General features: G+C 37.8%; 1 protein-coding gene and 1 non-coding gene across 17 annotated transcripts in view; both read right to left on the bottom strand.

Moving 5' to 3' along the window:
• Positions 1 to 202: 202 nt before the first annotated feature.
• The window catches only part of LRRC49 (leucine rich repeat containing 49), a 201,467-nt gene continuing 173,695 nt past the window's right edge, over positions 203 to 27,974 (bottom strand). For 7 of the 16 annotated variants that reach the window (XM_073212103.1, XM_073212105.1, XM_073212104.1 and 4 more), the window contains 2 exons: positions 16,372 to 16,522; positions 204 to 897 (listed from right to left, as the gene is read on the bottom strand). In XM_073212103.1, the coding sequence (XP_073068204.1) occupies positions 694 to 897; positions 16,372 to 16,522 (355 nt within the window). In that variant the 3' untranslated portion in view covers positions 204 to 693. Of the gene's footprint in view, positions 898 to 4,916; positions 5,063 to 16,371; positions 16,523 to 27,974 lie in introns of those variants that run through there. The other 9 variants (XM_073212109.1, XM_073212112.1, XM_073212111.1 and 6 more) reach the window with 6 other exon arrangements.
• On the bottom strand, positions 21,455 to 21,616 carry LOC118970888 (U1 spliceosomal RNA). The gene has a single exon (XR_005059078.1). It is a non-coding gene; the product is annotated as a U1 spliceosomal RNA (small nuclear RNA).

The following is a 27,974-nucleotide window of genomic DNA, read 5'->3' as shown; positions in this document are numbered from 1 at the left end:
AAGACAAAACATTTTCTTCCTGCCCCAGTTTGACTCATTTTCAGTTTCTGCCCAGAGTGCCCCCCAGACTCCTGTGGTGTCCTGAGGACGCATCCCTAGGAGAGAGGAGCCTCTTCCACACAAGTGAAGAGAAGGGCTCCAACTCAGCCAGAGAGGAACAAACAATAAACATGAGAATTCTGACTGGATGAAGGAGGCAAACATACGCTTTTTTTTTTTTTTTTTTTTTACTAATTTATTAGTAAGTTTAGTCTTCACTCATAAAAAGGACATATTTTTGGCTTTGCAATCATGGCATAAAGTAAAAAGGCAAATAACTGGATATTATCAGCTGCAAGTCGGTAGAAGCAGCTCCTGCGGAACCAGGAGCAAACAGCGCGGGCTTTGGGCTGTAGCAGAGGCTCCCAGCAAAGCCCGCGCGAGGCTGCAGCGCCGGCGCCAGGTCTGAGCTTTCTCTCAACACCGCTCGGCTCCCAAAGGCCGGCTGGGCAGCGTCTGCAGGAAATGAGGGCCCCCTTCCTCTCACTTCTCTCCTTGTTCCCCTACCTTGGACTACAAGAACTGTAGGCAATGATGCTCTGATTCTAGTCTTTCTAGTTTGTAGGACAGTGCTGTTTTAACATGCTTAACCTACGTATTTCCAACCTTTAAAAACACAAAACCACTATAATCAACTGAAACTAAAACTCAGTCCTATTTTTGGTCAGTTATCTGCTGTAGGCAAAGCTTCATATAGGAATCTTTATTGCGGATTTCCATGACGGCGTCCCTAACAAGCTCAATGAACATCTGCGGCCAAAGCTTCTGTAAAGCCTCGTTCTTCCTGTTGATTTCTGTGGCTTCCTTCACAAGGTCTTCAATAAACATCTTGCAGAATTTCTTTTTTTCCTTTATTTCCTGTTAAAACAAGAAAGCTTTGCATTGAATTGTAATTAATTCAAAAGCCAAAGCAACAATCAACCAATCCAGAAACACATGAAATAATCTACTCTCACCCTCACCCCTCAGAGCAAGAATACTTTCCTAGGCACTCCTGACACCAAGCTCTGCTCGAGCAAAGCCTGCAGTAGAGAGCTTTCTACCTCTCCATCCACACCCGCCTAGGCTGCGCAGCTCTGGTAGATCATAACTACTATTTTGCTATTGGTGGACTTTCTCCTTTCTCAGTTCAGGTCGGTTGACTCACACACATCAGATCAAAGCACAGATTCATGGCTTCTCATGGTACATGTATTAGTAGCACACCGATACTGACAATCTTAACTGGGAGGAGGTCAGTTAATATCCATATATGCACTTGAGATACTCATGCTCTAAATTCACTCTGCATCTTAGGAAAGCATGCAGTGGTACATCACACTGACTCATGTGGTCTAGACCATTTGAGCATAGTTGAGGAAAAGTGCGCAAGGAGGAAGAGGAAATACTACAAGCCTGAGGCTCAGGACTCGGCCTGTGAAAAAATAATGCTCTCCACCAACCTCTGGGTATGGCAATCTAAAGGTGAAAGACCTGGGTTCAAAACATACCAGGAGATATTTTGGGCCTGAGGCTACTGAGGCGCTGGGCCTCAGTTACACCCTAGAGGCTAAAACAACACCCATTTTGTCTAATGCAAGAACTCAACACTTATTTTGGTTATTGATACTTTTGGGGAATATCACGGCATAGTATGGAAAGTGCCATAATATACGCAAAGATCAACAGAATGGATCAGATAATCAGGACTATAAGGGAAGCAATTCACATCAAAGAAATGATAAATGTCAATGAGACAGTAGGGTTAACTACTTGGAAAAGGATCTATTGAAACCTCTAACTTAAGTCAAAACACCAACATAATCTCAAGATAAATTAAGGAGTTAAATTTAAAATAACAACAGCCATCACTATTAAAATGACATTCATGAAGACTTGTAATAACAAGGAAAATATTTACATTATAATGTTAAGTGGAAAATGAAAAATACAAAATGAAGTTTTGGTAGAGGTTGGGTTATACATGCATATGTATTTGTCAAAACTTACCAATTGTACACCTAAGATTTTTATTTCACTGTACATAAACTGACCTCAGAAGAAAAAACTACCAAATACTTAACTCTAATTAGTGATGTGCAGGGTGAACTTTTTAGGAGAAGCATGCTAATGTCTGTTAAAACACAAAATTCATCCAAGTTAATTTGAAGATCAAATTAGCTTTATTAAGCAATTCATGAATTGGGCAGCATGCCCTCTAGGAGGTAGAGAGCTACTCTGAGGAATTGTAGAGAATGGAAGGTTTTTATGGACAGGAAGGTGGGCAAAGTTATTACCAAAAGAAAAGAAGGGGTTGTCTCAGGCAGGTCACTTTCTCTTAGTGGGGAGAGCAGAGGTCTCATAATGCAGGTGACCTCATCTTTTAGGGAAGATGGGGAAGCCCATGTGATAGATTATCCTATCAATGATGCCGGCCAAAAATCCCTGACTGACTAATTTCTGGGGGAGGTTGAAACTCTAATTGGGTTTAAGTATCGGGCCCTGGTTTGGTGACATGGCCTAGCAGAAGTGACACCATGTTTCTGTGTTTATCTTTTTTCTTTTGTTATCATTAATCTACAATTACATGAAGAACATTATGTTTACTAGGCTCCCCACTTCACCAAGTCCCCCCCCCCACACCCCATTACGGTCACTGTCCATCAGCATAGAAGATGCTGTAGCATCACTACTTGTCTTCACTGTGTTGCACAGCCCTCCCCATGCCCCCCACTACATGCTAATTATACATGCTAATCGTAAGGCCCCCTTTCTTTTTCCCCGCCCTTATCCCTCCCTTCTCACCCATCCTCCCCAGTCCCTTTCCCTTTGGTAACTGTTAGTCCATTCTTGGGTTCTGTGAGTCTGCTGCTGTTTTGTTCCTTCAGTTTTTCTTTATTCTTATACTCCACATATGAGTGAAATCATTTGAAACTTGTCTTTCTTTGCTTGGCTTATTTCACTGAGCATAATACCTTCTAGTTCCATCCATGTTGTTGCAAATGGTAGGATTTGTTTTCTTCTTATGGCTGAATAATATTCCAGTGTGTATATGTGTTTTTCTTTTTAACATGTCTGCAATTACTTTGAAATGAATTTTAAAAATAAGATGGATTGTTGAAGGCTAGAGGAGGGATAAATGCATAACCATGAGACAAAGCAAGTACAGTGTATAGTACAATTTCAATAGTAGAATTTATGTTGAATGTATGGGTGTTTACTATAAAATTCTTTCAACGGCTGTATGTTTGAAATTTTCATTAAAATTTAGAAAAAATATATAGAAAATTATTGGAAGAAAATACACTGAAGTGTCATTATGATTGTCTTTGAGTTGTGAGACCATGAGCATTTTTTCCTATTTCTCTTCCTTTTCCAAACTTATAATTTTTAAAACAACAAAATGTATTTCAGATTCTTGATTAATGTAAGTTAATGAGTGCCTGTTGTTACTAACATTCTCAAATAAAGGCATATTTGGGAAATTTTCTTATGACCTATAAAATTTCTCTGAATAATCACTCACAACTATTCAGTGGTTGACATACTGATATGATTTAGTTCATGTGCTAAAAATAAGGGCTCATGAATTGACCTACATGCGTACAGATTTTGATGGGCAGTAAATAACAAATGGTTTTGGGTGGCTACTTCTATGGTGAACCCAAAGTTCTCTAACTCTGAAATATAGTCTGGGACTCAGTCACCTGCATTGTTGACATGAGCACTTTTGAGCTGCTCCCTTCTAACAATCAGTAAATGTGGACTACATGGTGACTACCAGGCAGAAAGACAAGTGTGAAACACTAGAGATCGATAACGGAAATAAGCAATATTTTACGATGTGCAACACATTTGCACAAGTAAAAGGCACAGGGCAGAGTGAATGCCTCTTACAGGTTTCTAAATTCCTTAAAAACAATTTTGAATAAAAAAAAAAGGTAGCAGTAAGAATGGAAAAATTTTATAGTAACTTAGGGTTAACAACAACTTAAAGTGATGTATTCTGTTAAATAATTAATATACCTTTCATCACTGGCATAGTGTAATTTTTGGTGCTTTAAAATTTCTTGCTATAGTTTTTTCCATTACTTCTTTATGAACATGTTGATGCAGAATTGTATCTGCCATAATAGCCTTAATTTAGTAACTGTGCTTGAAAGCATTTACTTCACCATTTCCTCTCCGCTCCAAGCCAATTACTAAAGCTCATCAGGTGTCTGCCAGGACAACCACGGTGCCTGTCCGGAATGAACCTGTGGAAAGCACAGGAGAGACGCCTCTCTTGCCCTGACCTGTCCAGGAGTTGTTGCTCTTTGAACAGTGCTTTTTCCATTCCCAAATGCTTCCATGTACTTACTTTTTTCTATCCCACAATATCCCTGTGGGGTTCATAAAGTAAGTATTTTATAAGTTCAATCCTGTTGAGGTGAACTCTATACAATATTGTTTATATTATTTCATTGAAAATTTTGTTGTCATGAAGATGGTTTGGAAAAAAAAAGTAGGTCAAAAGTGGGATTTATTATAGCCAGATTTTAATTATAATGGTACTTGTATTGGGATGTAACTGCCATATCCATTTAATGAATGGGAAACTAAGGTCAATAGAGGTTGAGAGACGTGCTCAGATATCACCTACTAATATGTACCTAGAGAAAACAAGTCCTTACAGGACTTGCAGCCTAACTGGAGAGATGGCTTACACAGAGGAAAAGCTACACAGTGAATAAGTGCTGAATGAGATGTTACACAGCAAATAGAATCAGTGTTGAGAGAAGACAGTGCCCTTTACTCTGGGGTGGTCAAGAAGACTACAGAACGCAGCACAATATATGAGAGCCCAAGGTCAGGAACCGGAAGTTCTGAGTTCCAGAAGCAGCTCAGTCAGTAACTCACCATGTGACCCTGAGTCGTTCACCTGAATTTCGTTTTCCTCATTTCTCTACAAACAGGATTGGATTCTTTAAAGTCCCCTTCAGTTCTCTGATTCTATATCCATCTTAAGTCTTTTGCAGAATGAGTATGGAGAATGGATGGACACCTACCAAGCAACAGAATTACACATCATGTGTATAATTATACATGTCGTATGTATAATGAAAGGGTCGGCTTGCCCTGATTCGTGAGGAACTCAATTAATTCCCTCAACAAATTTGGATGTACAGAAGAGACAGACTGAGCACTCTGTGCTGCAATGATTTAAATTTTTCAAGAAGTGGGGAGCATGGTATCAATGAAGGACTACCGGGTTATGAGACGAGAGAGTGGCTAAGGGTCCAGGCAAGGCCTCCCAGGTAATAAACGGGACAACCAGGGGCTCATATCCAAGTCTCCTACTGGCCAATGTTCTTTCAAAATGTTATGTGCCTTCAGATTTCTTCTTTTCCCTTTGATATTTCCCAAAACAGGGTCAACAGTCTCTGTCTTTACTTCCTGACTGCTTGCTTACTGCTCAAACCACATTAATTGAGACTCAGCTTATATGGCTCCACTGAAATTATTCCTGTTTTTTAAAAAAGCCCTATGACCTGGATTGACAAATTTATCAAGTTTTTCTCTCTGGTGTTAGAAAACCCAATCAAGGCCACAAAGATTTTCACCTATTTTTCACATGAGAACTTCAAGGTTTTGCTTTTCATACTTGGGTTATTGTTTGGTCTGGAGTTAATTTTTGTTGTGTGGCATTAAGTAAGGGTTCAATGTGTATTTCTGATTTGATGTTCAATTTCCTCAGTACCATTTGTTAAATAGTCTATACTAGTCTACAATACCTGTTATCTTGATAAAATTTCCTGGCTTACATGGGACAGTTCTGGCTTTCTCTAATTTGTCCATGCTCTATTCATCTATTCCTACATTGTCTTAATTGCTATGGCTTTATAATAATACTTGATAGCTGGAAATCAAACTCTCCCCACTTTTATTCTTGTGTATTTTAGGTCCTTTGCTTTATCAGATAACTTCGGATCAACTGGTGATATTCCATAAATAACCCTGTCCAAATTTTAATTAATAAGACATGCCTTATATTTATGGATGGGTTTAGAAAGTTTCTTTCCATGAATATAAACTATTTAGTTCTTCTTCAATGTCTTTCAATAAAATTTCATAATTTTCTTCACTGAGGGCTTATACATATTTTATTACTCATTCCCACATTGTCTATTGTAATGGTAAATGGTATATTATTCTAAATTTATTTTTGAATAGGTAATAATACCTATGTTGGATTTTTAGCCCATTTTCTTACTGATTTCTAAAAGCTATTTATAATTTAGGGATATTAGTTGGAAACATACAGTTTGGTTTTTTTTGTCTGCTTATTTTATCCCCCTAAAGGTCCTTCTCATCCCAGTGTTACACATTAATTTTCTATTAATTTTTTACTTTCAATATGAACTTTAAAACTCTGACCCCAGTTGGAATTTATGATGTAAGATATAATGTCTGAATCCAGCTTATCCCCCTCAGTTCTCTAATTATTCTCAAATCATTTATTGGAGAGTCCAACTGACTTGTTTGAGATTATTCTTTATTATATAATAAAGTCACTTTTGTATTTGGATGTATCCTTGAATTTTCTGTTCTATCCCATTACACTGTCTCTTTATGACCATCCTATTTTAACCGGTAAGAATTTATAATATGCTTTAATATCTAGTACTAATCTTCTTTTTCTTAGAGTTTTTACGACTATTTGTGTTTATTTTTCCACATGTATTATAGGATCAACTTGTTTTTAAAAAACCTCAATGAAAAATCTTTGGTATTTTTATTGGGATCATTTAAAATTTTTAGCTTAAGGAAAACTGAGGTTTTGCATTAGATTCTTCTTATCCAAAACATGGTGGTTTTTTCTACTTGTATAAATCTTCTCTGTGTTTAGTCTTTTTTTGTGTTGCTGCTGTGAGCTGAGTCTTTTCTTCCATTATGTTTTCTTCATGGTTGTAACTTACTTACTTATATATAAGTTGTTGATTTCTGCTCCATTACTGAATTTCCTTACAGCTTTTTAGTTTCTCAGTTAATTCTCTTGGGATTTCGAGGTATTCAGTAATATCATCTGCAAACAGTAAGTTCATCACCTTCCTTAGAGTCATAACTGACTTCTTTCTCTGATCTAACTGCATCATCTGGGTGTGAGTGTTGATGAGTAATAATGGTGATACTGCATATCCTTTGTCTTGAGGCTGACTTCAATGATGCATTAGCGTTCTACTGCTATACAACAAATTACCTCAAACTTGATGGCTTAAAACAACACATACATATCTATTATCTAACGGCTTCCATGCAGCAGGAGTGCAGGCACAGCTCAGCCGGGTGCCTGTAAGGCTGTAGCCAAGGTGCTGGCGGGGGGTGGCTCTTTCTGAAACCTGGTAGTCCTCTTCTGAACCCAAGTGGTTGCTGGCGGAATTCAGTTCATTGAGTTTGTAGAACAGAAGTCCCATGTTCGTGCTGGCTGTCAGCAAGGGGCTGTTCTCAGCATCTAGAAACTTCTCACAGAGGTTGCCATGTGACCCTCTCAAAATATGGTGGCTTACCTCTTCAAGGCCAGCAGTAGAATCTCTCAGGAAAAGCTTAAATCCTCTTCTAAAGGACTTGCCTGATTAGGTCAGGTTTACTCAGGATAATCTCCCTTTCCATTAACTCAAAGTCAATGGATTACAGACCTTAATTATATCTGCAAAATCCCTTTACCTTTGCCATATTCCATTGATTAGAAGCAAATCACAGCTTTTACCTGCACCAAAGGGAGGGGAGGGGATTTAATAAGGATGCGGATACCAGGGAGTGGGAATCAGGCAGGTCACCGTACTTAGAATTCTAGCTGCCACTAAATGCAAATGCTTCCAGAATTTCCCTGTCAAGCATGACATTTACTATCTAATTTCTATTTATCCTATTTATTGAATATTCAAGAAAAATTAAGGATGAATGTTGAATTGTGTGAAATGCATATTCAATGTCTATAGAAATAATCACAGGTTTTCATCTTAAATCTAAATTTACTAATATTGAGTCTTCTAGAATAAACTGCACTTGGCTATAATGCTTTGTTATTTCTTTAATATTCTGCTATACTTTGTATGGATTTTTGCAACATCAATATTCTTAGGTATCTGCTCTGGCTTTTCTTTTTCGGTGCAGTTCCCGGCAGATTTTGGATTCAATGTTATGCTGTCTGCCTTGCTCCTTTTACATACTCTTGAACAACGTACAAATCACTGGGGTTGTCTGCTCCTTAAAAAGTTAGCAGATTTCTCTCTGAAGCTGCTGTTTTACATGTGCAGTTCTTTGATTTTTTTTAATGTTTTTTTTTTGAAATTAGTTTTAATTTTTGACTCATACAACCAATTGCTTTCAGGAAGACATGGACTAATTTTGTCAGCTTGTCTCTTGTTTTCCTTTTCTGGAAACATAAGGAAGCCCCTATTAGCCAAAACATTAAATTCAATCTCCTTTACAAAGCCCTCTTGCTACCCTTCCAGTCTCTTAACACCATCTGCCTCAATCTCTGTGCTTCAGAACAGTGAACTGCTTATAGCCCCTGGCCCTCTCATTTACTTTATGCTTCCATGACTTTTAATCATACTGTGTATTTCTCAGAATTGCCCTTTTTCCTTTGCATAGAGCTACATTTCTTTTTTTTTTGGTATCATTAATCTACAATTACATGAAGGACATTATGTTTACTAGGTTCCCCCCTTCACCAAGTCTCCCCAACATACCCCATTACATTCACTGTCCATCAGCATAGTAAGATGCTGTAGAATCACTACTTCTCTTCTCTGTGTTGTACAGCCCTCTCCATGCCCCCCCACCACATTATACATGCTAATCATAATGCCCCCTTTCTCCCCCACCCCCCTTATGCCTCCCTTCCTGCCCATCTTCCCCAGTCCCTTCCCTTTGGTAAGTGTTAATCCCTTCTTGGGTTCTCTTGAGTCTGCTGCTGTTTTGCTCCTTCAGTTTTTTTCTTTGATCTTATACTCCACAGATGAGTGAAATCATCTGATCCTTGTCTTTCTCTGCCTGGCTTATTTCACTTAGCATAATACCCTCCAGCTCCATCCATGTTGTTGCAAATGGTAGGATTTGTTTTCTTCTTATGGCTGAATAATATTCCATTGTGTATATGTACTATATCTTCTTTATCCATTCATCTACTGATGGACACTTAGGTTGCTTCCATATCTTGGCTATTGTAAATAGTGCTGCGATAAACATAGGGGTGCATCTGTCTTTTTTCAAACTGGGATCTGGCATTCTAAGGGTAAATTCCTAGGAGTGGAATTCCTGGGTCAAATGGTATTTCTATTTTGAGTTTTTTGAGGAACCTCCATACTGCTTTCCACAATGGTTGAACTAGTTTACATTCCCACCAGCAGTGTAGGAGGGTTCCCCTTTCTCCACAACCTCGCCAACATTTGTTGTTGCTTGTCTTTTGGATGGTGGCCATCCTTACTGGTGTGAGCTGATATCTCATTGTGGTTTTAATTTGCATTTCTCTGATGACTAGCGATGTGGAGCATCTTTTCATGCGTCTGTTGGCCATCTGAATTTCTTCTTTGGAGAAGTGTCTGTTCAGATCCTGTGCCCATTTTTTTATTGGATTATTTGCTTTTTGTTTGTTGAGGTGGGTGAGATCTTTATATATTTTGGATGTCAACCCTTTATCGGATCTGTCATTTATGAATATATTCCCCCATACTGTAAGATGCCTTTTTGTTCTATTGGTGGTGTCCTTTGCTGTACAGAAGCTTTTCAGCTTGATATAGTCCCACTTATTCATTTTTGTTTTTGTTTTCCTTGCCCGGGGAGATATGTTCATGAAGAAGTCACTCATGTTTATGTCCAAGATATTTTTGCCTATGTTTTTTTCTAAGAGTTTTATGGTTTCATGAATTACATTCAGGTCTTTGATCCATTTCGAATTTACTTTTGTGTATGGGGTTAGACAATGATCCAGTTTCTTTCTCTTACATGTAGCTGTCCAGTTTTGCCAACACCAGCTGTTGAAGACACTGTCATTTGCCCACTGTATGTCCATGGTTCCTTTGTCATATATTAATTGACCATATATGTTTGGGTTAATATCTGGACTTTCTATTCTGTTTCACTGGTCTGTGGGTCTGTTCTTGCACCAGTACCAAACTGTCTTAATTACTGTGGCTTTGTAGTAGAGCTTGAAGTTGAGAAGCGAGATTCCCCCTGCTTTATTCTTCTTTCTCAGGATTGCTTTGCTATTTGGGGTCTTTTGTGGTTCCATATGAATTTTAGAACTATTTGTTCCAGTTCATTGAAGAATGCTGTTGGTATTTTGATAGGGATTGCATTGAATCTGTAGATTGCTTTAGGAAACATGGCCATTTTGACAATGTTAATTCTTCCTAGCCAAGAGCATAGGATGAATTTCCATTTGTTAGTGACCTCTTTAATTTCTCTTAAGAGTGTCTTGTAGTTTTTGGGGTATAGGTCTTTCACTTCCTTGGTTAAGTTTATTCCTAGGTATTTTATTCTTTTTGATGCAACTGTGAATGGAATTGTTTTCCTAATTTCTCTTTATATTAGTTCATGTTAGTGTATAGGAAAGCCAAAGATTTCTGTGTATTAATTTTGTATCGTGCAACTTTGTGGAATTCCTATATTAGTTCTAGTAGTTTTGGAGTAGAATCTTTAGTGTTTTTTAAGTGCAATATCATGTCATCTGCAATTAGTGACAGTTTAACTTCTTCTTTACCAATCTGGATGCCTTGTATTTCTTTGTTTTGTCTGATTGCCATGGCTAGGACCTCCAGTACTATGTTGAATAACAGTGGGGAGAGTGGGCATCCCTGTCTTGTTCCCCATCTTAGAGGAAAAGCTTTCAGCTTCTTGCTGTTAAGTATGATGTTTGCTGTGGGTTTGTCATATATGGCCTTTATTATGTTGGGGTACTTGCCCTCTATACCCATTTTGTTGAGAGATTTTATCATGAGTGGATGTTGAATTTTATCGAATGTTTTTTCAGCATCTATGGACATGATAATATGGTGTTTGTCCTTTTTGTTGATGTGGTGGATGATGTTGATGGATTTTTGAATGTTGTACCATCATTGCTTCCCTGAGATGAATCCCATTTGATCATGGTGTATGATCCTCTTGAAGTATTTTTGAATTCAGTTTGCTAATATTTTGTTGAGTATTTTTGCATCTACGTTCATCAGGGATATTGCTCTGTAATTTTCTTTTTTGGTGGGGTCTTTGCCTGGTTTTGGTATTAGAGTGATGCTGGCTTCATAGAATGAGTTTGAAAGTGTTCCCTCCTCTTCCATTTTTTGGAAAACTTTAAGGAGAATGGGTATTATGTCTTCTCTATGTGTTTGATAAAATTCAGAGGTGAATCTATCTGGCCCAGGGGTTTTGTGCTTGGGTAGTTTTTTGACTACTGATTCAATTTCATTGCTGGTAATTGGTCTGTTTAGATTTTCTCTTTCTTATTTGGTTACTCTTGGAAGGCTGTATTTTTCTAGGAAGCTGTCCGTTTCTTCTAGTTTTTGCAGCTTGTTAGCATATAGATTTTCATAGTACTCTCTAATAATTCTTTGTATTTCTGTGGGGTCCAGTGTGATTTTTCCTTTCTCATTTCTGATTCTGTTTATGTGTGTAGATTCTCTTTTTCTCTTAATAAGTCTGGCTAGGGGTTTATCTGTTTTATTTTCTCAAAGAACCAGCTCTTGGTTTCATTGGTTTTTTTCTATTGTTTTATTCTTCTCAATTTTATTTATTTATTCTCTGATCTTTATTATGTCCCTCCTTCTGCTGACTTTGGGTCTCATTTGTTCTTTTTCCAGTTTCAATAATTGTAACTTCAGACTATTCATTTTGGGATTGTTTTCCTTCTTCAGATAGGCGTGGATTGCTATATACTCTCCTCTTAGAACTGCCTTTGCTGCGTCCCACAGTAGTTGGGACGTTGTGCTGTTGTTGTCATTTGTCTCCATATATTGCTTGATTTCTATTTTAATTTGGTCATTGATCCATTGATTATATAGGAGCATGCTGTTAAGCCTCCATGTGTTTGTGAGCCTTTTTGTTTTCTTTGTACAATTTATTTCTAGTTTTATACCTTTGTGATCTGAGAAGTTGGTTGGTGGAATTTCAATCTTTTTTAATTTACTGAGGCTCTTTTTGTGGCCTAGTATGTGGTCTATTCTGGAAAATGTTCCATGTGCACTTAAGAAGAATGTGTATCCTGCTGCTTTCTGGTGCAGAATTCTGTAGATGTCTGTTAAGTCCATCTGTTCTAGTGTGTTGTTCAGTGCCTCTGTGTCCTTACTTATTTTCTGTCTGGTTGATCTGTCCTTTGGAGTGAGTGGTGTGTTGGGTCTCCTAGAACAAATTCATTGCATTCTATTTCCTCCTTTAATTCTGTTAGTATTTCTTTCACATATGTCGGTGTTCCTGCATTATTGGGTGCATATATATTTATAATGGTTATATCCTCTTGTTGGACTGACCCCTTTATCACTATGTAATGTCCTTTATCTCTTGTTACTTTCTTTGTTTTGAAGTCTATTTTGTCTGATATAAGTACTGCAACCCCTGCTTTTTTCTCCCTATTGTTTGCATGAAATATCTTTTTCCATCCCTTGACTTTTAGTCTGTGTATGTCTTTGGGTTTGACGTGAGTCTCCTGTAAGCAGCATATAGGTGGGTCTTTCTTTTTCATCCATTCAATTATTCTGTGTCTTTTGATTGGTGCATTCAGTCCATTCACATTTAGAGTGATTATTGAAAGATATGTTTTTATGGCCATTGCAGGCTGTAGATTCGTGGTTACCAAAGGTTCAAGGTTAGCTTCTTTACTATCTAACTGTCTAACTTAACTCTCTTATTGAGCTACTATAAGCAAAATCTGATGATTCTTTATTTCTCTCCCTTCTTATTCCTCCTCCTCCATTCTTTATATGTTAGGTGTTTCATTCTGTACTCTTTTGTGTTTCTTTGACTGCTTTTGTGGGTAGTTGATTTTATTTTTTGCCTTTAGTTAGTATTTGGTTGGTCTGCTTTCTTTGCTGTGATTTCATTTTCTCTGGTGACATCTATTTAGCCTTAGGAGTGCTCCCGTCTAGAGCAGTCCCTCTAAGATACCCTGTAGAGGTGGTTTGTGGGAGGCAAATTCCCTCAACTTTTGCTTGTGTGGCATTGTTTAATCCCTCCTTCATATTTAAATGATAATCATGCTGGATACAGTATTCTTGGTTCAAGCCCCTTCTGTTTCACTGCATTAAATATATCATGTCATTCTCTTCTGGCCTGTAAGGTTTCTGCTGAGAAGTCTGATGATAACCTGATGGGTTTTCCATTGTTAGTGACCTTTTTTCTCTCTGCAGCTGTCTTTAATACTCTGTCCTTGTCTTTGATCTTTGCAATTTTAATTATTATATATCTTGGTGTTGTCCTCTTTGGGTCCCTTGTGTTGGGAAATCTGTGGGCCTCCATGGTCTGAGAGACTATTTCCTCCCCCAGTTTGGGGAATTTTTCAGCAATTATTTCTTCAAAGACACTTTCTATCCCTTTTTCTCTCTTCTTCTTCTTCTGGTACCCCTATAAGGCGAATATTGTTCCATTTGGATTGGTCACACAGTTTTCTTAATAGTCTTTCATTCCTGGAGATCCTTTTGTCTCTCTCTGTCTCAGCTTCTCTGTATTCCTGTTCTCTGATTTCTATTCCATTAATGGCCTCTTGTACCTCATCCAGTCTGCTCTTAAGTCCTTCCAGAGATTGTTTTATTTCTGTATTCTTCCTCCTAACTTGATCCTTTAGCTCTTGCATATTTCTCTGCAGGCCCATCAGCATGGTTATGACCTTTATTTTGAATTCTTTTTCAGGAAGATTGGTTATATCTGTCTCCCCAGGCCCTCCTCTCTTGGGGGTTGTCTGGGTAATTCTGGAGTGGACCAAATTCTCCTGCCTTTTCATGGCAATAGAGATAGTCAAAGGCAGGTGGTGCATGTGTCAGCTGGAGAACAAAGTCCCTTCTTGCTTGCTGGTCTCCCTGCCCCTCTCTGCTGCCTGTGTCAGTTCCCCACACACTGGGAGCAGCCCTTGGGGCATCCCAGAGCCCTGCGGGGAGAGGCAGGCATGCTGGGTGTGCTCTACTGTGAGAATGGCACCCCTTTGTGCCCTGCCCTGGCTTCCTCTGCCTGCTCCAGGCAGCCGTGCACTGGCGGCGGCCCCGGGTTTCACCCGGGTGGCTGCGGGCCAGGAGAAGGCTCTGGGTGGCTGCTGTTGGCACAGCTGCTCCCAGGCTGCTCAGCCACGGCTTCTCCGGAGGATGATTTGGTCCAGCTGTGAGGACCCTGTCCCTTTAAGACTTTCAAAAAGCAGTCACTTTTCTTTTGTACCAGGGGAGCTGGCTGTGGGACCCACTCACAGATTTTACTTTTCCATTTCCCTAATATCCAGTGCACCATGCAATGTGTGTGTGTGCTCCTGGTGCAGATCACTAGGGCTGGTTATTTAGCAGTCCTGGGCTCCCACTCCGTCTGCACTCCAACTTCTTTCCTCCCACTGGGGAGCTGGGGTGCAGGGAGTGCTCGGGTCCCACTGGGTCATGGCTTGCATCTTACCCCCTTCATGAGATGCTGAGTTCTCGCAGATGTAGATGTAGCCTGGCTGTTGTACTGCATCCCGTGGCCTTTCTTTTAGGAATACCTGTATTTGTTGTATTTTCAAAAATATATATGGTTTTGGGAGAATATTTCCAGTGCCCTACTCACGCCGACATCTTGGCTCCTTAGAGCTACACTTTAACCTTTAAGACTTGTATCATGAAGCTTCTTCACTGGAAAGCTCCCTTCATGAGCTATCTCTCCTCTACTCTCTGGAAACCCTGATTTATAATTATCCCTGTATATGTTTATCTTCTCTATTAGATCCATGGAGATAAAGACAGTGCCTTCTTATAGCCCAAGTACTGTATGTGACAGATGCTCAAAACATGACTGTTGAATGACTCAAAGTATGAATGTAGAGAGGACTCTGAGGTAGTGAATTCAAGTATTTGAAGAGTTTTTATAAGAAATAGACTTATTTTATTTTATACATAGGAGGTACTAGAATCACTAATTGAAAGTTTCTAGGAGGAAGATTTCAGTTTAATAGGTAAGAATTTCTTCACCTTTGGAGTTGTTCAGATATACACAGTTACCTCACGAAGCAGTGATCTTTCTTGTACTAGAAGAATTTAACAAAGAATCCAAGCATCTTTTAGGATGCTATAAAAATATTATTTCATTGAGCCTTCAAGTGATTATCAAACTGTAATCCTTAGAGCTCTATGGGTTCCAAAAAGATGCTTCAGGATTGATGGTGAGATGAGGGGAAAGGTAAGGAACAGAAGATCCAGTCAGTGAAGCTCTGAGCTCCCTTTGTTCACTCCACAACAGCAGCAATTCTGCTCTTCAGCTGTGTTTTGACATGCTGGCTTTTAGCTACAATGTGGTTTGAATAAAGAGTCCCACAGCTGTTAAAAAGCATTTGAAAACCATTGAAGCCTAGGACTTCACTTAAAATCTGCGTGATTATACATAAATATAACTCACAATGCTTTGCACATAAATCATAGGTGCTCAGTCGATGTTTCCTGTTTAGTGTCTTGTTTTTTTGCCCTTTAGTCCCCTCAGAATCTCCTGTAGAATCTTAACCTTCTATTGGATATTAGATGAATTTTCCTTCTGCTTTCTTATGAATTCCATCAAGGCAGTCACTGCATTGCTTTTCTTCTTTGTGGCTACTGGGGGGCCCCTATATTGCATTCACCCAGTGAACCTCTGAACACATACAGAAATAAAGAACTGGTTCCAGCTTTTCTAGCTAAGTAGCTACAATGGAAACAGAATGGGTCAAAATTATATTACATGATTAAGAACACAGAAGTTAATGGTATAGGAGAATGAAAGAAGTGAATTGAAACATCAAGGACCCAAGCAAGGAGAACAGAAATGGAGGTTTTGCTGTACCCTCTGCCAGTCTGGCATGTCTAGTTGAGCGCTCACAGCAGAACTATATCCCCTTTCTTAATTCAGAGAGATGAGAACCCTTGGTCCTACTTTGGTCTAGATTTTTGGTACAGACTTCTTTTGAACATTTTTTTCTGCTGAGGTACAGATATGGGAACTTTGGGTTCTACTTCTTAATGCCTTGGTGTCTACTCTCCCCAGCTGCATATAACGCTGGCTAGTATTACAGAATAAAAATGTGACTTTCACTGGTTATAGAGAGAAATGTACAATATCCAAGTACCAAGCCATGTGAGATATATCCAGGTACTAGAGTCCAAAGATTAATGGTAGTTTTACCTCTAGCTTTTCATTATAAAAGTCTCTTGTGGTATAATTTAGTGTAGCATGATTTGTGTTTTCTCCTGCAAGCCTTTTGCTATCATTTTCTTCATTGACAACACCAGGTTTCTTCGCTTTGGTGTCTAGCAGATACTGGAATTGCTTCTTCCTGAAGAAAGACAGTGAAGAGGTATAGAAATTACTTAACAGATCTGTGTTTTATTTTTGTTGACTTTAGAAGGGACCATATCCTTTTTTTTGAATATCTGTTTTATGAGTTTGAGTTATTTATTTGAACTCAGTTCAATAAATCTTTCTATTAATGAAGTTTCCTAATCTTTCTACTAAAGAAGTTACTCAACCCAAATTCTTATTTCTTAACTGTCAACCACCAACATAAACATGTCTCGAGCATTTCTAAAGTGAAAACACTCTACCTCAAACAAAATCAATATAAAATTTAAGTAATCCCAGAGCACAAGACAACCCAATTCAAGATGTAGTAGGCCAAACTTACAGTCTTTATATCCCATAAAACATAGTTAGTTACCTCTTATAAATCACACAAATAGTTCATAATTCCATTATGCAGCTCAGTAATATTACTCGGAGCTAGAAAATGGAATAATATACTGGTTTAAGTTTAGGCAAAAATAAACAAAAACCAAAAACTTCCAACTGTTAGCATATTAGGGCAAGATCCTATTAGGAAATAAATAACGGAACAGGAAGCTTCATTTGGTTATGACGAACATCAACACCGCTCTCATGAAATATCACTTGCAGAACCACAAGACGAGATTCCAGACAAACGCAACTCATTTCCCATGAAGGTCATTTTCTCGTTTCTACCACTTCAGGTGTCACTAACTGACGTGATATCAGTACTCTACTATGAACTCTTAATTGAAGATAAAGGGCAGAAGAGAAATAAATCTTTTTAAAAAATGACTTCCTTTTTCCAGTTAAAAGTATAACACAACCATTTTAGAAATTTTAAGAAGCGTAAGTTTTGAAAAGTATACAGAAATAGATAAAAATCAACTATAAATCTATGGCTCAAAAAATCGACATAAACCTATAACATTGTTCACGTTCGACAAACTTCTTTGCAGGCTTTTTCTATGAATTTTTGGAAGAAGTTAAGTCATACTAAACATGCTGTTTGGTATACTTGTTTTGACTTAATGCTATATAATAACTATTTTCTGTGTCATTGAAATTAATCATTTTAAAGGACAAATAAAATTAAATTGTGATGTAGATTATCTAACCAGCCCCTTTTATTGGACATTTAGGTAGTACAATTTCTCACAAAGAAAAAAGTGAGCAACATATAGATCTTTATCTGGATTAATTTTCTTTATTGATTTTTTAATTACAAAAGCAATACACCCATACATTTTATGTCACTGTTATTAGTCTTTTCAAATAATTGATTTTCCGTTAATTTTGTTTTTAATGCCATTTCTTTTAACTTTCTTCAGAATTATTTTTGCTGTTCTTTTTCTAACTTCTTTCTATAAGTATTTAGCTCATTCATTTTTCACCCTTTATTCTTTCCTAATATAACCATTTCAAGGCTAAAATATTTTCATTTAGCACCACAGTAACTTGATCCCACAAGTTTTGTAGTGTAGTATTTTTATTATATTTCAGATCAAGGTTGTTTCAAATTTCCATTCTGAAATTGTCTTTAACCTTTGGGTTATTTAGAAATGTGTTTCTTCATTCCCAAATATATGGGGATTTCCTGGTTTATATTTCATAACTGAGTTGAAGCTTAATTGCACTTTGAACAGAGAATACAGTCCATGTAAATCCCTTGGAATCTGTTGACATTTGCTTTATGGAAAACTTTTGGTCAATTTTTATACATGTTCCATGTATGCTTTAAAAGGCTGAGTATTCTGCAGTTGTTGTGGACAATGTTCTCTAAATGTCCATTAAGTCAAATTTGTTAATCATGTTGTTCAAGTATTTTATACCCTTTTTCCAGTAATTACTCAGAGGTATATTAAAATTTCACTCCGTAATTATGGATTTGTAGTGATGTCAGTTTTTGATTTATAAGATTTCAAGGCTATGCTAATAAGTCAATAACAATTAAATTAGCAAATTCATCTTTTTACTTCTGTGAACGGAACCTATTACCATTCTGAAATGATCCCATTTATTTCTAGTATTGTTTTTGACCTTAAGCTATTTAAGTCCTCAGTGGCTACTCTGTTTTTATTTTCGTTAGTACTGATGTTATCTTTTTCCACTTTTTTACTTTCAGACTTTACCTAACTTTGTTTTTCAGGTGCATCTCTTGTAAATAAGATATATTTGAACTTCATTTTTAAATTCAGTCTGACAGTCTTTGGCCTTTAACCAGAACAGTTAGTAAATTTGCATTTTATCATTGAGGTTTAGATTGGCTACTTCGATTGGTTCATAATAAATAGCTCCCTTGAATCCATGCCCTTTACAATATGATTTTCCAGCTAGAGCCCCTTAAATCTTGCCCTGTGACTTCCTTGAAAATACAGAATGTGGAAATGATGGTGTATCAGTTAGTAGCCTAGGCCTTCAGAGGCCTTGAATATTTCTACTCTCTCTTCAAACCCTGCCTCTGCCATGAAAACAAGCCCAGGCAGATTTCTGGAGTGTAAGAGGCCATGTGGAGCTGAGACAAGTTGTCCTAACTGAGGCCTTCCTAGACCAGCTTAAAGCTGGTCACCGCCAAGCTAGTGAGAAGGCCCAGCAGAGCTGCCAGCCCGATCTCCAGGTGACTGCAGGCACAGGATGATCCCAGCTGGGGCAGAAGAAACACCCAGCTGACCTATGGACTTGGAGGAAATGCTTCTTGTTTTAAACTGCTGAATTTTGGTACAAATGTAAATGCTGATATTGTAGAATTTAGGTTAAATCTGACATTTTCTTTTCTTTTGATTTGATCCACATGTTCTGTTTCTTTTTCTCTTCTTCTTCTCCCCATTCCCTATCCCCAAAGTTTATTAGCTTGTAAATTACAGTCTTTTATTACTTGCTTACCACAGAAATTACACACACTCTTAACTTACTAACATTTAAACTTAATTACTGTATATCCATCTTAGATAATACAAGGATCTAGGACACTGTATCTCCACCTGCTGCTTCTCATACATACACTACTGTTGTAGCATATTTTAATTCTATATTTTTAAACCCCACATTATCACTGCTGCGTTATACAATATTCATTTAGCTTTATCCCACAAATTTAGTATTTTCATTGCTCTTTAGCTCTTCTTGTACCTCAGACCTTCTATCTGGGATCACTTTCCTTTTGCCTTAATTATAGGCTTTATAATACTGATGGGAAATCTCTTAGGTTTTGTTTTTATTATTTTGTTTTAAAAATGTCTTCAGTTCACTTTCATTCTTAAAAGATACTTTCCCTGTACATAGACTCTTTGGTTGACAGTTAATTTCCTTCAGCACATTGAATGTATTATTTGTGGTCCGGTTGTCTGGCTTCGCTGCTGCCATTGTCGTGAAGTCATTGTTGATGGGCACTCCTTTGAAGATAAACTTTCTTTTCCTGGTTTTTAAAAATTTTTCATGTTATACTTGCTGCTCTGTAGTTTCATTGTGATGTGACACGACAAGATGTATATTTCCTTTAGTTAAAAGCATCTGGAATTGGTCGAGCTTTTTTAAATGCGCAGTGTGTTTCATCAGTTCTGAAAAATTATTTTTCATTACCTCTTTAAATATTAAATATACCCTATGTTCTCTACTGGGTTTTTTGAAATTCCAAACATACGTTAAACCTCCTCACTCCATCTCAAAATTTCTTAACTGCTTTTTCACGTGCTGCATCTTGCAGAACTTCCCAGTTTACTGATTCTCTTTTCCACTGTATCTAGTTGGCTTTAAAACTCTTAATTTAAGTTTTAATTTCATTACATTTTTCATTTATGGAATTTCTTTCAGTTTCCTCTCAGATCTGCTGGATCACTTTTTAAAATTTCCCTTCTCCCCAGATATTTTCAAACTTGTCCTTTTATGTCTTGAAATGTACTAATCATTTTACAACCCATGAGAGATAATTCCAAAATCTAAAGGATTCATGGGTATGTTTCTGTGGTCTTTTTTTTTTTTTTTTTGCTAGTTCTTATATATGGTGCCTTATTTCCTTGTGTGCTTGGTTATTTTTATTTCTGTTTTCACTGTGTGCTAGTCTCTGCCCTTCAAAATTACCCACTGGGATTCTTTGAGATAGGATGGAAGTGACTTCCTCCAGCGAAGAAGTGCATTTACTTTTCCCAGGTATCTAGAGGTAGGAACATTTAAACTTTACATTTTAAACCATCCATGCATTATTAATTCAGGCTGCAAATCTACATGAGGACTAATTTTTGGTTACAACTTCTCAAAGACTACTTTTCTGCTCATATCAAGGCAAATTTCCTTGAAAAGTCCTGAGAGTGGGAAGAAATGGAGGTTTATTCCTGACACACCCTTACCCTGATGGTGTAGCCACTGGGATTCTACCTTTATCTAGGGAAGTTCTCAATTTATAGTAACCTAGGCTTTGATTTCTACCCTTCCTTCTTTGTGGCTAGAAAAACCAGAATTTAAGTTTTCCTAAATGCCTGTAGGTCAAACACAGTCTGTGTGCGCACCTTACTTCTCAATGTTCCCTTCCCGTAGATTATATCTTGTCAACTCTTCAGTGCAATTATGGAGCTTGTATACTTTGAATTTTATGCAGGCAATTTTAGTTGTTTTTAATGCAAGGAATGGTCAAAGCAACCTAAATCACCATTTTAAGAAAATCTATAACTCCAATATATTCTCGATGAAAAGTTTCAAAATGTACAAAAACAGAGTAAAACTTGAAAACCGCTCAACTACGCCATTACCACTCCTCTGATGTGTCCATCCTTTTAGCTTCCTTTCTATGCCTCTATTCTTATATGCATACACATTTATTTTGTTTCTTTTTATAATAACATTGGGTCATAATACAAATACTATCTTAAGCCTTAATTTAGTTACCTGTCTGCAGATCATTTTATGCCAGAATTGGAGATCTACTTTGTTTTATTTATTTATTTATTTTTGAGAGGGGAAGGCGTGAACATACTCCTCCACTACCACAAATTGTGCAGTTGAGTTCCCCAAATTTGGGAAAATTGCAAGGGTCGGCACACCCTGAGTGCAATGGATGAACATCACTCAGAAAACCACCTTCATGATCATGGAATGTCCCCTGCCAGGTAAGTATTAGAGACCTACTTTAACCTTTTTCTTACTTTTTCTTCTTTTTGTGCAGCTATATAATGACTGTAATGCAGACAGTCTCCTAAAGATACTAAATCCATAGTTTAGAAGTACCATGATTTATTTAGCTTCCCCTATTATTAGGCATCTAGTTACTTTCTGAAGTTGGGCTCCTTAGAACAATAAAGCAATATAATTTTTTGTGTCCATATATATGCACTTCAATTGCCTATATTCCTAGAACTAGAACTTCTGGGTTCAAAAGCATGACAGGTTTTGCCAAACTATCACCCCCCAAAAAGTTTGCATCAAGTTAAACTTCGACCAACAGTGTAAAGTGCATATTTCACTGTTCGCTGACAAACCCTTGATATTCTTCATTTCTAAATTTTAAGTAAATCTTATTGGCAAAAATTACTTCTCATTATTTTAATTCAATTTTTGTTTCTCTGATTACAAGTGAGATTATTCTTTTTTCTTTTATTTTGGTATGATTAATGTACAATTACATGAGCAACATTATGGTTACTAGACTCCCCCCTTTATCAAATCCCCCCAACATACCCCATTACATTCATTGTCCATCAGCGTAGTAAGATGCTATAGAATCACTACTTGTCTTCTCTGTGTTGTACAGCCCTCCCTGTGCCCCCCCCCCACTACATTATGTCTGCTAATAGTAAGGCCCCCTTTTTCCCCCTTATTGCTTCCTTCCCACCCATTCTCCCCAGTCCATTTCCCTTTGGTAACTGTGAGTCCATTCTTGGGTTCTGTGATTCTGCTGCTGTTCTGTTCCTTCAGTTTATTCTTTGTTCTTATACTCCACATATGAGTGAAATGATTTGATACCTGTCTCTCTCTGCCTGGCTTATTTCACTGAGCATAATACCCTCTAGCTCCATCCATGTTGTTGCAAACGGTAGGATTTGTTTTCTTCTTATGGCTGAATAGTATTCCATTGTGTGTATGTACCACATCTTCTTTATCCATTCATCTACTGATGGACACTTAAGTTGCTTCCATTTCTTGGCTATTGTGAATAGTGCTGCGATAAGCATAGGGGTGCATTTGTCTTTTTCAAACTGGGCTGCTGCATTCTTAAGAGTAAATTCCTGGGAGTGGAATTCCTGGGTGAAATGGTATTTCTATTTTGAGTTTTTTGAGGAACCTCCATACTGCTTTCCACAATAGTTGAACTAGTTTACATTCCCACCAACAGTGTAGGAGGAAGCCCCTTTCTCTACATCCTCACCAAATTTGTTGTTATTTGTCTTTTGGATGGTGGCCATCCTAAGTGGTGTGAGGAGATATCTCATTGTGGTTTTAATTTGCATTTCTCTGATGATTAGCAATGTGGAGCATCTTTTCATGTGTCTATTGGCCATCTGAATTTCTTCTTTGGAGAAGTGTCTGTTCAGATCCTCTACCAATTTTTTAATTGGATTATTTGCTTTTTGTTTGTTGAAGTGCATGAGCTCTTCATATATTTTGGATGTCAACCCTTTATCAGATCTGTCATTTATGAATATATTCTCCATTACTGTAGGATGTCCTTTTGTTCTACAGATAGTGTCCTATACTGTACAGAAACTTTTCAGCTTGATACAGTCCCACTTGCTCATATTTACTCTTGTTTAACTTGCCCGGGGAGATATGTTCATGAAGAAGTTGCTCATGTTTATGTCCAAGAGATTTTTGCCTATGTTTTTTTCTAAGAGTCTTATGGTTTCATGACTTACATCCAGGTATTTGATTTATTTTGAGTTTACTTTTGTGTATGGAGTTAGACAATGATCCAGTTTCATTCTCGTACATGTAAGCTGTTCAGTTTTGTCAACACCAGCTGCTGAAGAGGCTGTCATTTCCCCATTGTATATCCATGGCTCCTTTATCATATATTAATTGACCATATATGTTTGGGTTAATATCTGGACTCTCTATTCTGTTCCCCTGGTCTATGGGTCTGTTCTTGTGTCAGTACCGAACAGTCTTGATTACTGTGGCTTTGTAGTAGAGCCTGAAGTTGGGAAGCGAGATCCCAACTTCCTCTGACCTGCTTTATTTTTCCTTCTCAGGACTGCTTTGGCTATTTGGAGTCTTTGGTGGTTCCATATGAATTTTAGAACTATTTGTTCCAGTTCATTGAAGAATGCTGTTGGTATTTTGATAGGGATTGCATTGAATCTGTAGGTTGCATTAGGCAGGATGTCCATTTTGACAATATTAATTCTTTCTACCCAAGAGCATGGGATGAATTTTCATTTGTTGGTGTCCTCTTTAATTTCTCTTCAGAGTGTCTTGTAGTTTTCAGGGTATAGGTCTTTCACTTCTTTGGTTAGGTTTATTACTAGGTATTTTATTCTTCTTGATGCAATTGTGAATGGAATTGTTTTCCTGATTTCTCTTTCTGCTAGTTCATCATTCATATATAGAAAAGCAACAGATTTCTGTATATTAATTTTGTATCCTGCACCTTTGCTGAATTCAGATATTAGTTCTAGTAGATTTGGAGTGGATTCTTTAAGGTTTTTATGTACAATATCATGTCATCTGTAAACAGTGACAGTTTGACTTCTTCCTTACCAATCTGGATGCCTTTTATTTCTTTGTGTTGTCTGATTGATGTGGCTAGACCTCCAGAACTATGTTGAATAATAGTGAGGATAGTGAGCATACCTATCTTGTTCCCGATCTTAGAGGAAAAGCTTTCAGCTTCTCGCTGTTACATATGATGTTGGGTGTTGGTTTGTCATATATGGCCTTTATTATGTTGAGGTACTTGCCCTCTATGCCCATTTTGTTGAGAGTTTTTATCATGAATGGATGTTGAATTTTGTCAAATGCTTTTTCAGCATCTATGGAAATGATCATGTGATTTTTGTCCTTTTTGTTAATGTGGTGGATGATGTTGATGAATTTTTAATGCTGTATCATCCTTGCATCCCTGAGATGAATCCCATTTGATCATGGGGTATGATTCTTTTGATGTATTTTTGAATTCAGTTTGCTAAAACTTTGTTGAGTATTTTTGCATCTATATTCATTAGGGATATTGGTCTGTAATTTTCTTTTTTGGTGGGGTCTTTGCCTGGTTTTGGTATTAGAGTGACACCGGCTTCATAGAATGAGTTTGGAAGTATTCCCTCCTCTTCTTTTTTTGGGAAAAGCTTAAGGAGAATGGGTATTATGTCTTCTCTAAATGTCTGATAAAATTAAGCAGTGAATCCATCTGGCCCGGGTGTTTTGTTCTTAGGTAGTTTTTTGATTAGCAATTCAATTTCATTGCTGGTAATTGGTCTTTTTAGATTTTCCATTTCTTCCTTGGTCAGTCTTGGAAGGTTGTATTTTTCTAGAAAGTTGTCCATTTCTTCTAGGTTATCCAGTTTGTGAGCATATAGGTTTTCATAGTATTCTCTAATAATGCTCTGTATTTCTGTGGTGTCTATAGTGATTTTTCCCTTTCTCATTTCTCATTCTGTTTATGTGTGTAGATTCTCTTTTTTTCTTAATAAGTCTGGCTAGGTGTTTATCTAGTTTGTTTATTTTCTCAAAGAACCAGCTCTGGGTTTCATTGATTTTTTTCTATTGTTTTATTATTCTAAATTTTATTTATTTCATCTCTGATCTTTATTATGTCCCTCCTTCTGCTGACTTTGGGCCTCATTTGTTCTTCTTTTTCCAGTTTCAATAATTGTGACTTTAGACTATTCATTTGGGATTGTTCTTCCTTCTTTAAATAAGCCTGGATTGCTATATACATTCCTCTTAGAACTGCCTTCGCTGCGTCCCACAGAAGTTAGGGCTTTGTGCTGTTGTTGTCATTTGTCTCCATATATTGCTTGATCTCTGTTTTTATTTGGTCATTGATCCATTGATTATTTTGGAGCATGTTTTTATGCCTCCATGTATTTGTGAGCCTCTCTGTTTTCTTTGTACAATTTATTTCTAGTTTTATACCTTTGTGATGTGAGAAGTTGGTCTGTGGAATTTCAATCTTTTTTAATTTACTGAGGCTCTTTTTGTGGCCTAGTATGTGCTCTATTCTTGAAGATGTTCCATGTGTACTTGAGAAGAATGTGCTGCCTTTGGGTAGAGAGTTCTATAGATGTCTGTTAGGTCCATCTGTTCTAGTGTGTTGTTCAGCACCTCTGTGTCCTTACTTATTTCTGTCTGGTTGATGTGTCCTTTGGAGTGAGTGCTAAAATGAATGCATTGCATTCTATTTCCTCCTTTAATTCTGTTAGTATTTGTTTCACACATGTCGATGCTGCTGTGTTGGGGGCATATATATTTATAATGGTTATATCCTCTTGTTGGACTGACCCTTTTATCATTACGTAATGTCCTTCTTTGTCTCTTGTGACTTTCTTTTTTTTGAAGTCTATTTTGTCTGATATAAGTACTGCAACACCTGCTTTTTTCTTCCTATTGTTTGCATGAAATATCTTTTTCCATCCCTTGACTTTTAGTCTGTGTATGTCTTTGGGTTTGAGGTGAGTCTCTTGTAAGCAGCATATAGATGGGTCTGCTCTTTAATCCAGTGTATTGCTCTTTGTCGTTTGGTTGGTGCATTCAGTCCATTCACATTTAGGGTGATTATTGAAAGATATGTATTTATTGCCATTGCAGGCTTTGGATTCATGGTTACCAAAGGTTCAAGGGTAGCTTCTTTACTATCTAACCATCTAACTTCAACTCACTTATTATGCTATTATAAGCACAGTCTGATGATTCTTTTTTTCTCTCCCTTCTTATTCTTCCACCTCCACTCTTTGTATGTTAGGTGTTTTATTCTGTACTCTTTGTGTTTCCCTTGACTGATTTTGTGGAAAGCTGATTTTATTTTTGCCTTTAGTTAGTATTTGGTTGGTCTGCTTTCTTTGCTGTGGTTTTATTTTCACTAGTGACATGTATTTAGCCTTAGGAGTACTTCCATCTAGAGTAGTCCATTTAAATACCCTGCAGAGGTGTTTCGTGGGAGGCAAATTTCCTCAACTTTTGCTTATCTGGAAATTGTTTAATCTCGCCTTCAAATGTAAATGATAATCTTTCTGGATACAGTATTCTTGCTTTGCAGCCCTTCTGTTTCATTGCATTGAATATATCATGCCATTCCTTTCTGGCCTGTAAGGTTTCTGCTGGGTAGTCTGATAATAGCCTGATGGGTTTTCCTTTGTAGGCAATACTTTTTCTCTCTCTGGCTGCTTTTAATACCATGTCCTTTTCTTTGATCCTTCCCATTTTAATTATTAGGTCTTGGTATTGTCCTCCTTGGGTCCCTTGTGTTGGGAGATCTGTGATCTTCCGTGGTCTGAGAGACTATTTTCTCCCTCATTTTGCAGAAGCTTTCAGCAATTATTTTTTGAAAGACACTTTCTATCCCCTTTTCTGTCTCTTCTTCTTCTGGTACCCGTATAATGCAAATATTGTTGCGTTTGGATTGATCACACAGTTCTCTTAATATTCTTTCATTCCTGGAGATCCTTTTATTTCTCTCTGCCTCAGCTTCTCTGTGTTCCTGTTCTCTGATTTCTATTCCATTCACAGTCTCTTGCACCTCATTCAGTCTGCTCTTAATTCCTTCCATTGCTTGTTTCATTTCTGTTATCTACCTCCAGATTTCATCCCTTAGCTCTTGCATATTTCTCTGCATCTCCATCAGCATGGTTGTGACTTTTATTTTTTATTCTTTTTCAGGAAGATTGGTTATATCGGTCTCTAAAGGCCCTCTTTCTCTTGTTTGAGTGATTTTTGGACTGGACCAGGTTCTTCTGCCTTTTCATGGTGATACAAGTGATTGCTGGCAAGTGGCACATGTGTCAGCTGGGAGAACAGAGTCCCTTCATGCTTGCTGGTTGCCTTGCCCTTCTCTGCTGCCTGTGCTGGTTAACTGCACACAGGGAGCAGTCTCTGGGTTAATCCCCTGAGCTACCATGGGCTGGGCAGCCCTCGGGATAGCCTAGGGCACTGCCAGGGGTTGCAGGTGCATGGCATGTGTTCTGCAAGAATGGTATCCCTTTGTGCCTTCTGGACTTTGCTTTGGCTTCCTCTGCATGTGCTGGGCAGTTGCACGCAGGGGGTAGCCTCTGGGTCGGGCCCAGTTAGCTGCACCTGGGAGAAGACTCTATGTGGTTGCTGTGGGCAGGGCTACTCCTCAGCCGGTCTGCAGCAATGGCAGGTCAGCCAGTTTGCTTGAAGTGCCAGTGAGGCAGAATGAATGGCAGGCTGGTTATCACCACGAGGAGCTTTGGAGCTGCATTGCCACCCAAGGGGTTAGGGCGCCGAAAGTTCCTTTAAATTCTCAACCTGCTGGGCTGAGTGTGCCGGGACAATTTTGTCCAACTGTTAAACCCTTGTCCCTT

Source organism: Manis javanica, chromosome 8 (assembly GCF_040802235.1).
Source record: "Manis javanica isolate MJ-LG chromosome 8, MJ_LKY, whole genome shotgun sequence".
In the NCBI taxonomy this organism is placed as follows: Eukaryota; Metazoa; Chordata; class Mammalia; order Pholidota; family Manidae; genus Manis; species Manis javanica.
The sequence above is the reverse complement of the archived record's forward strand: the minus strand, read 5'-3'. Positions and strand labels throughout refer to the sequence as shown.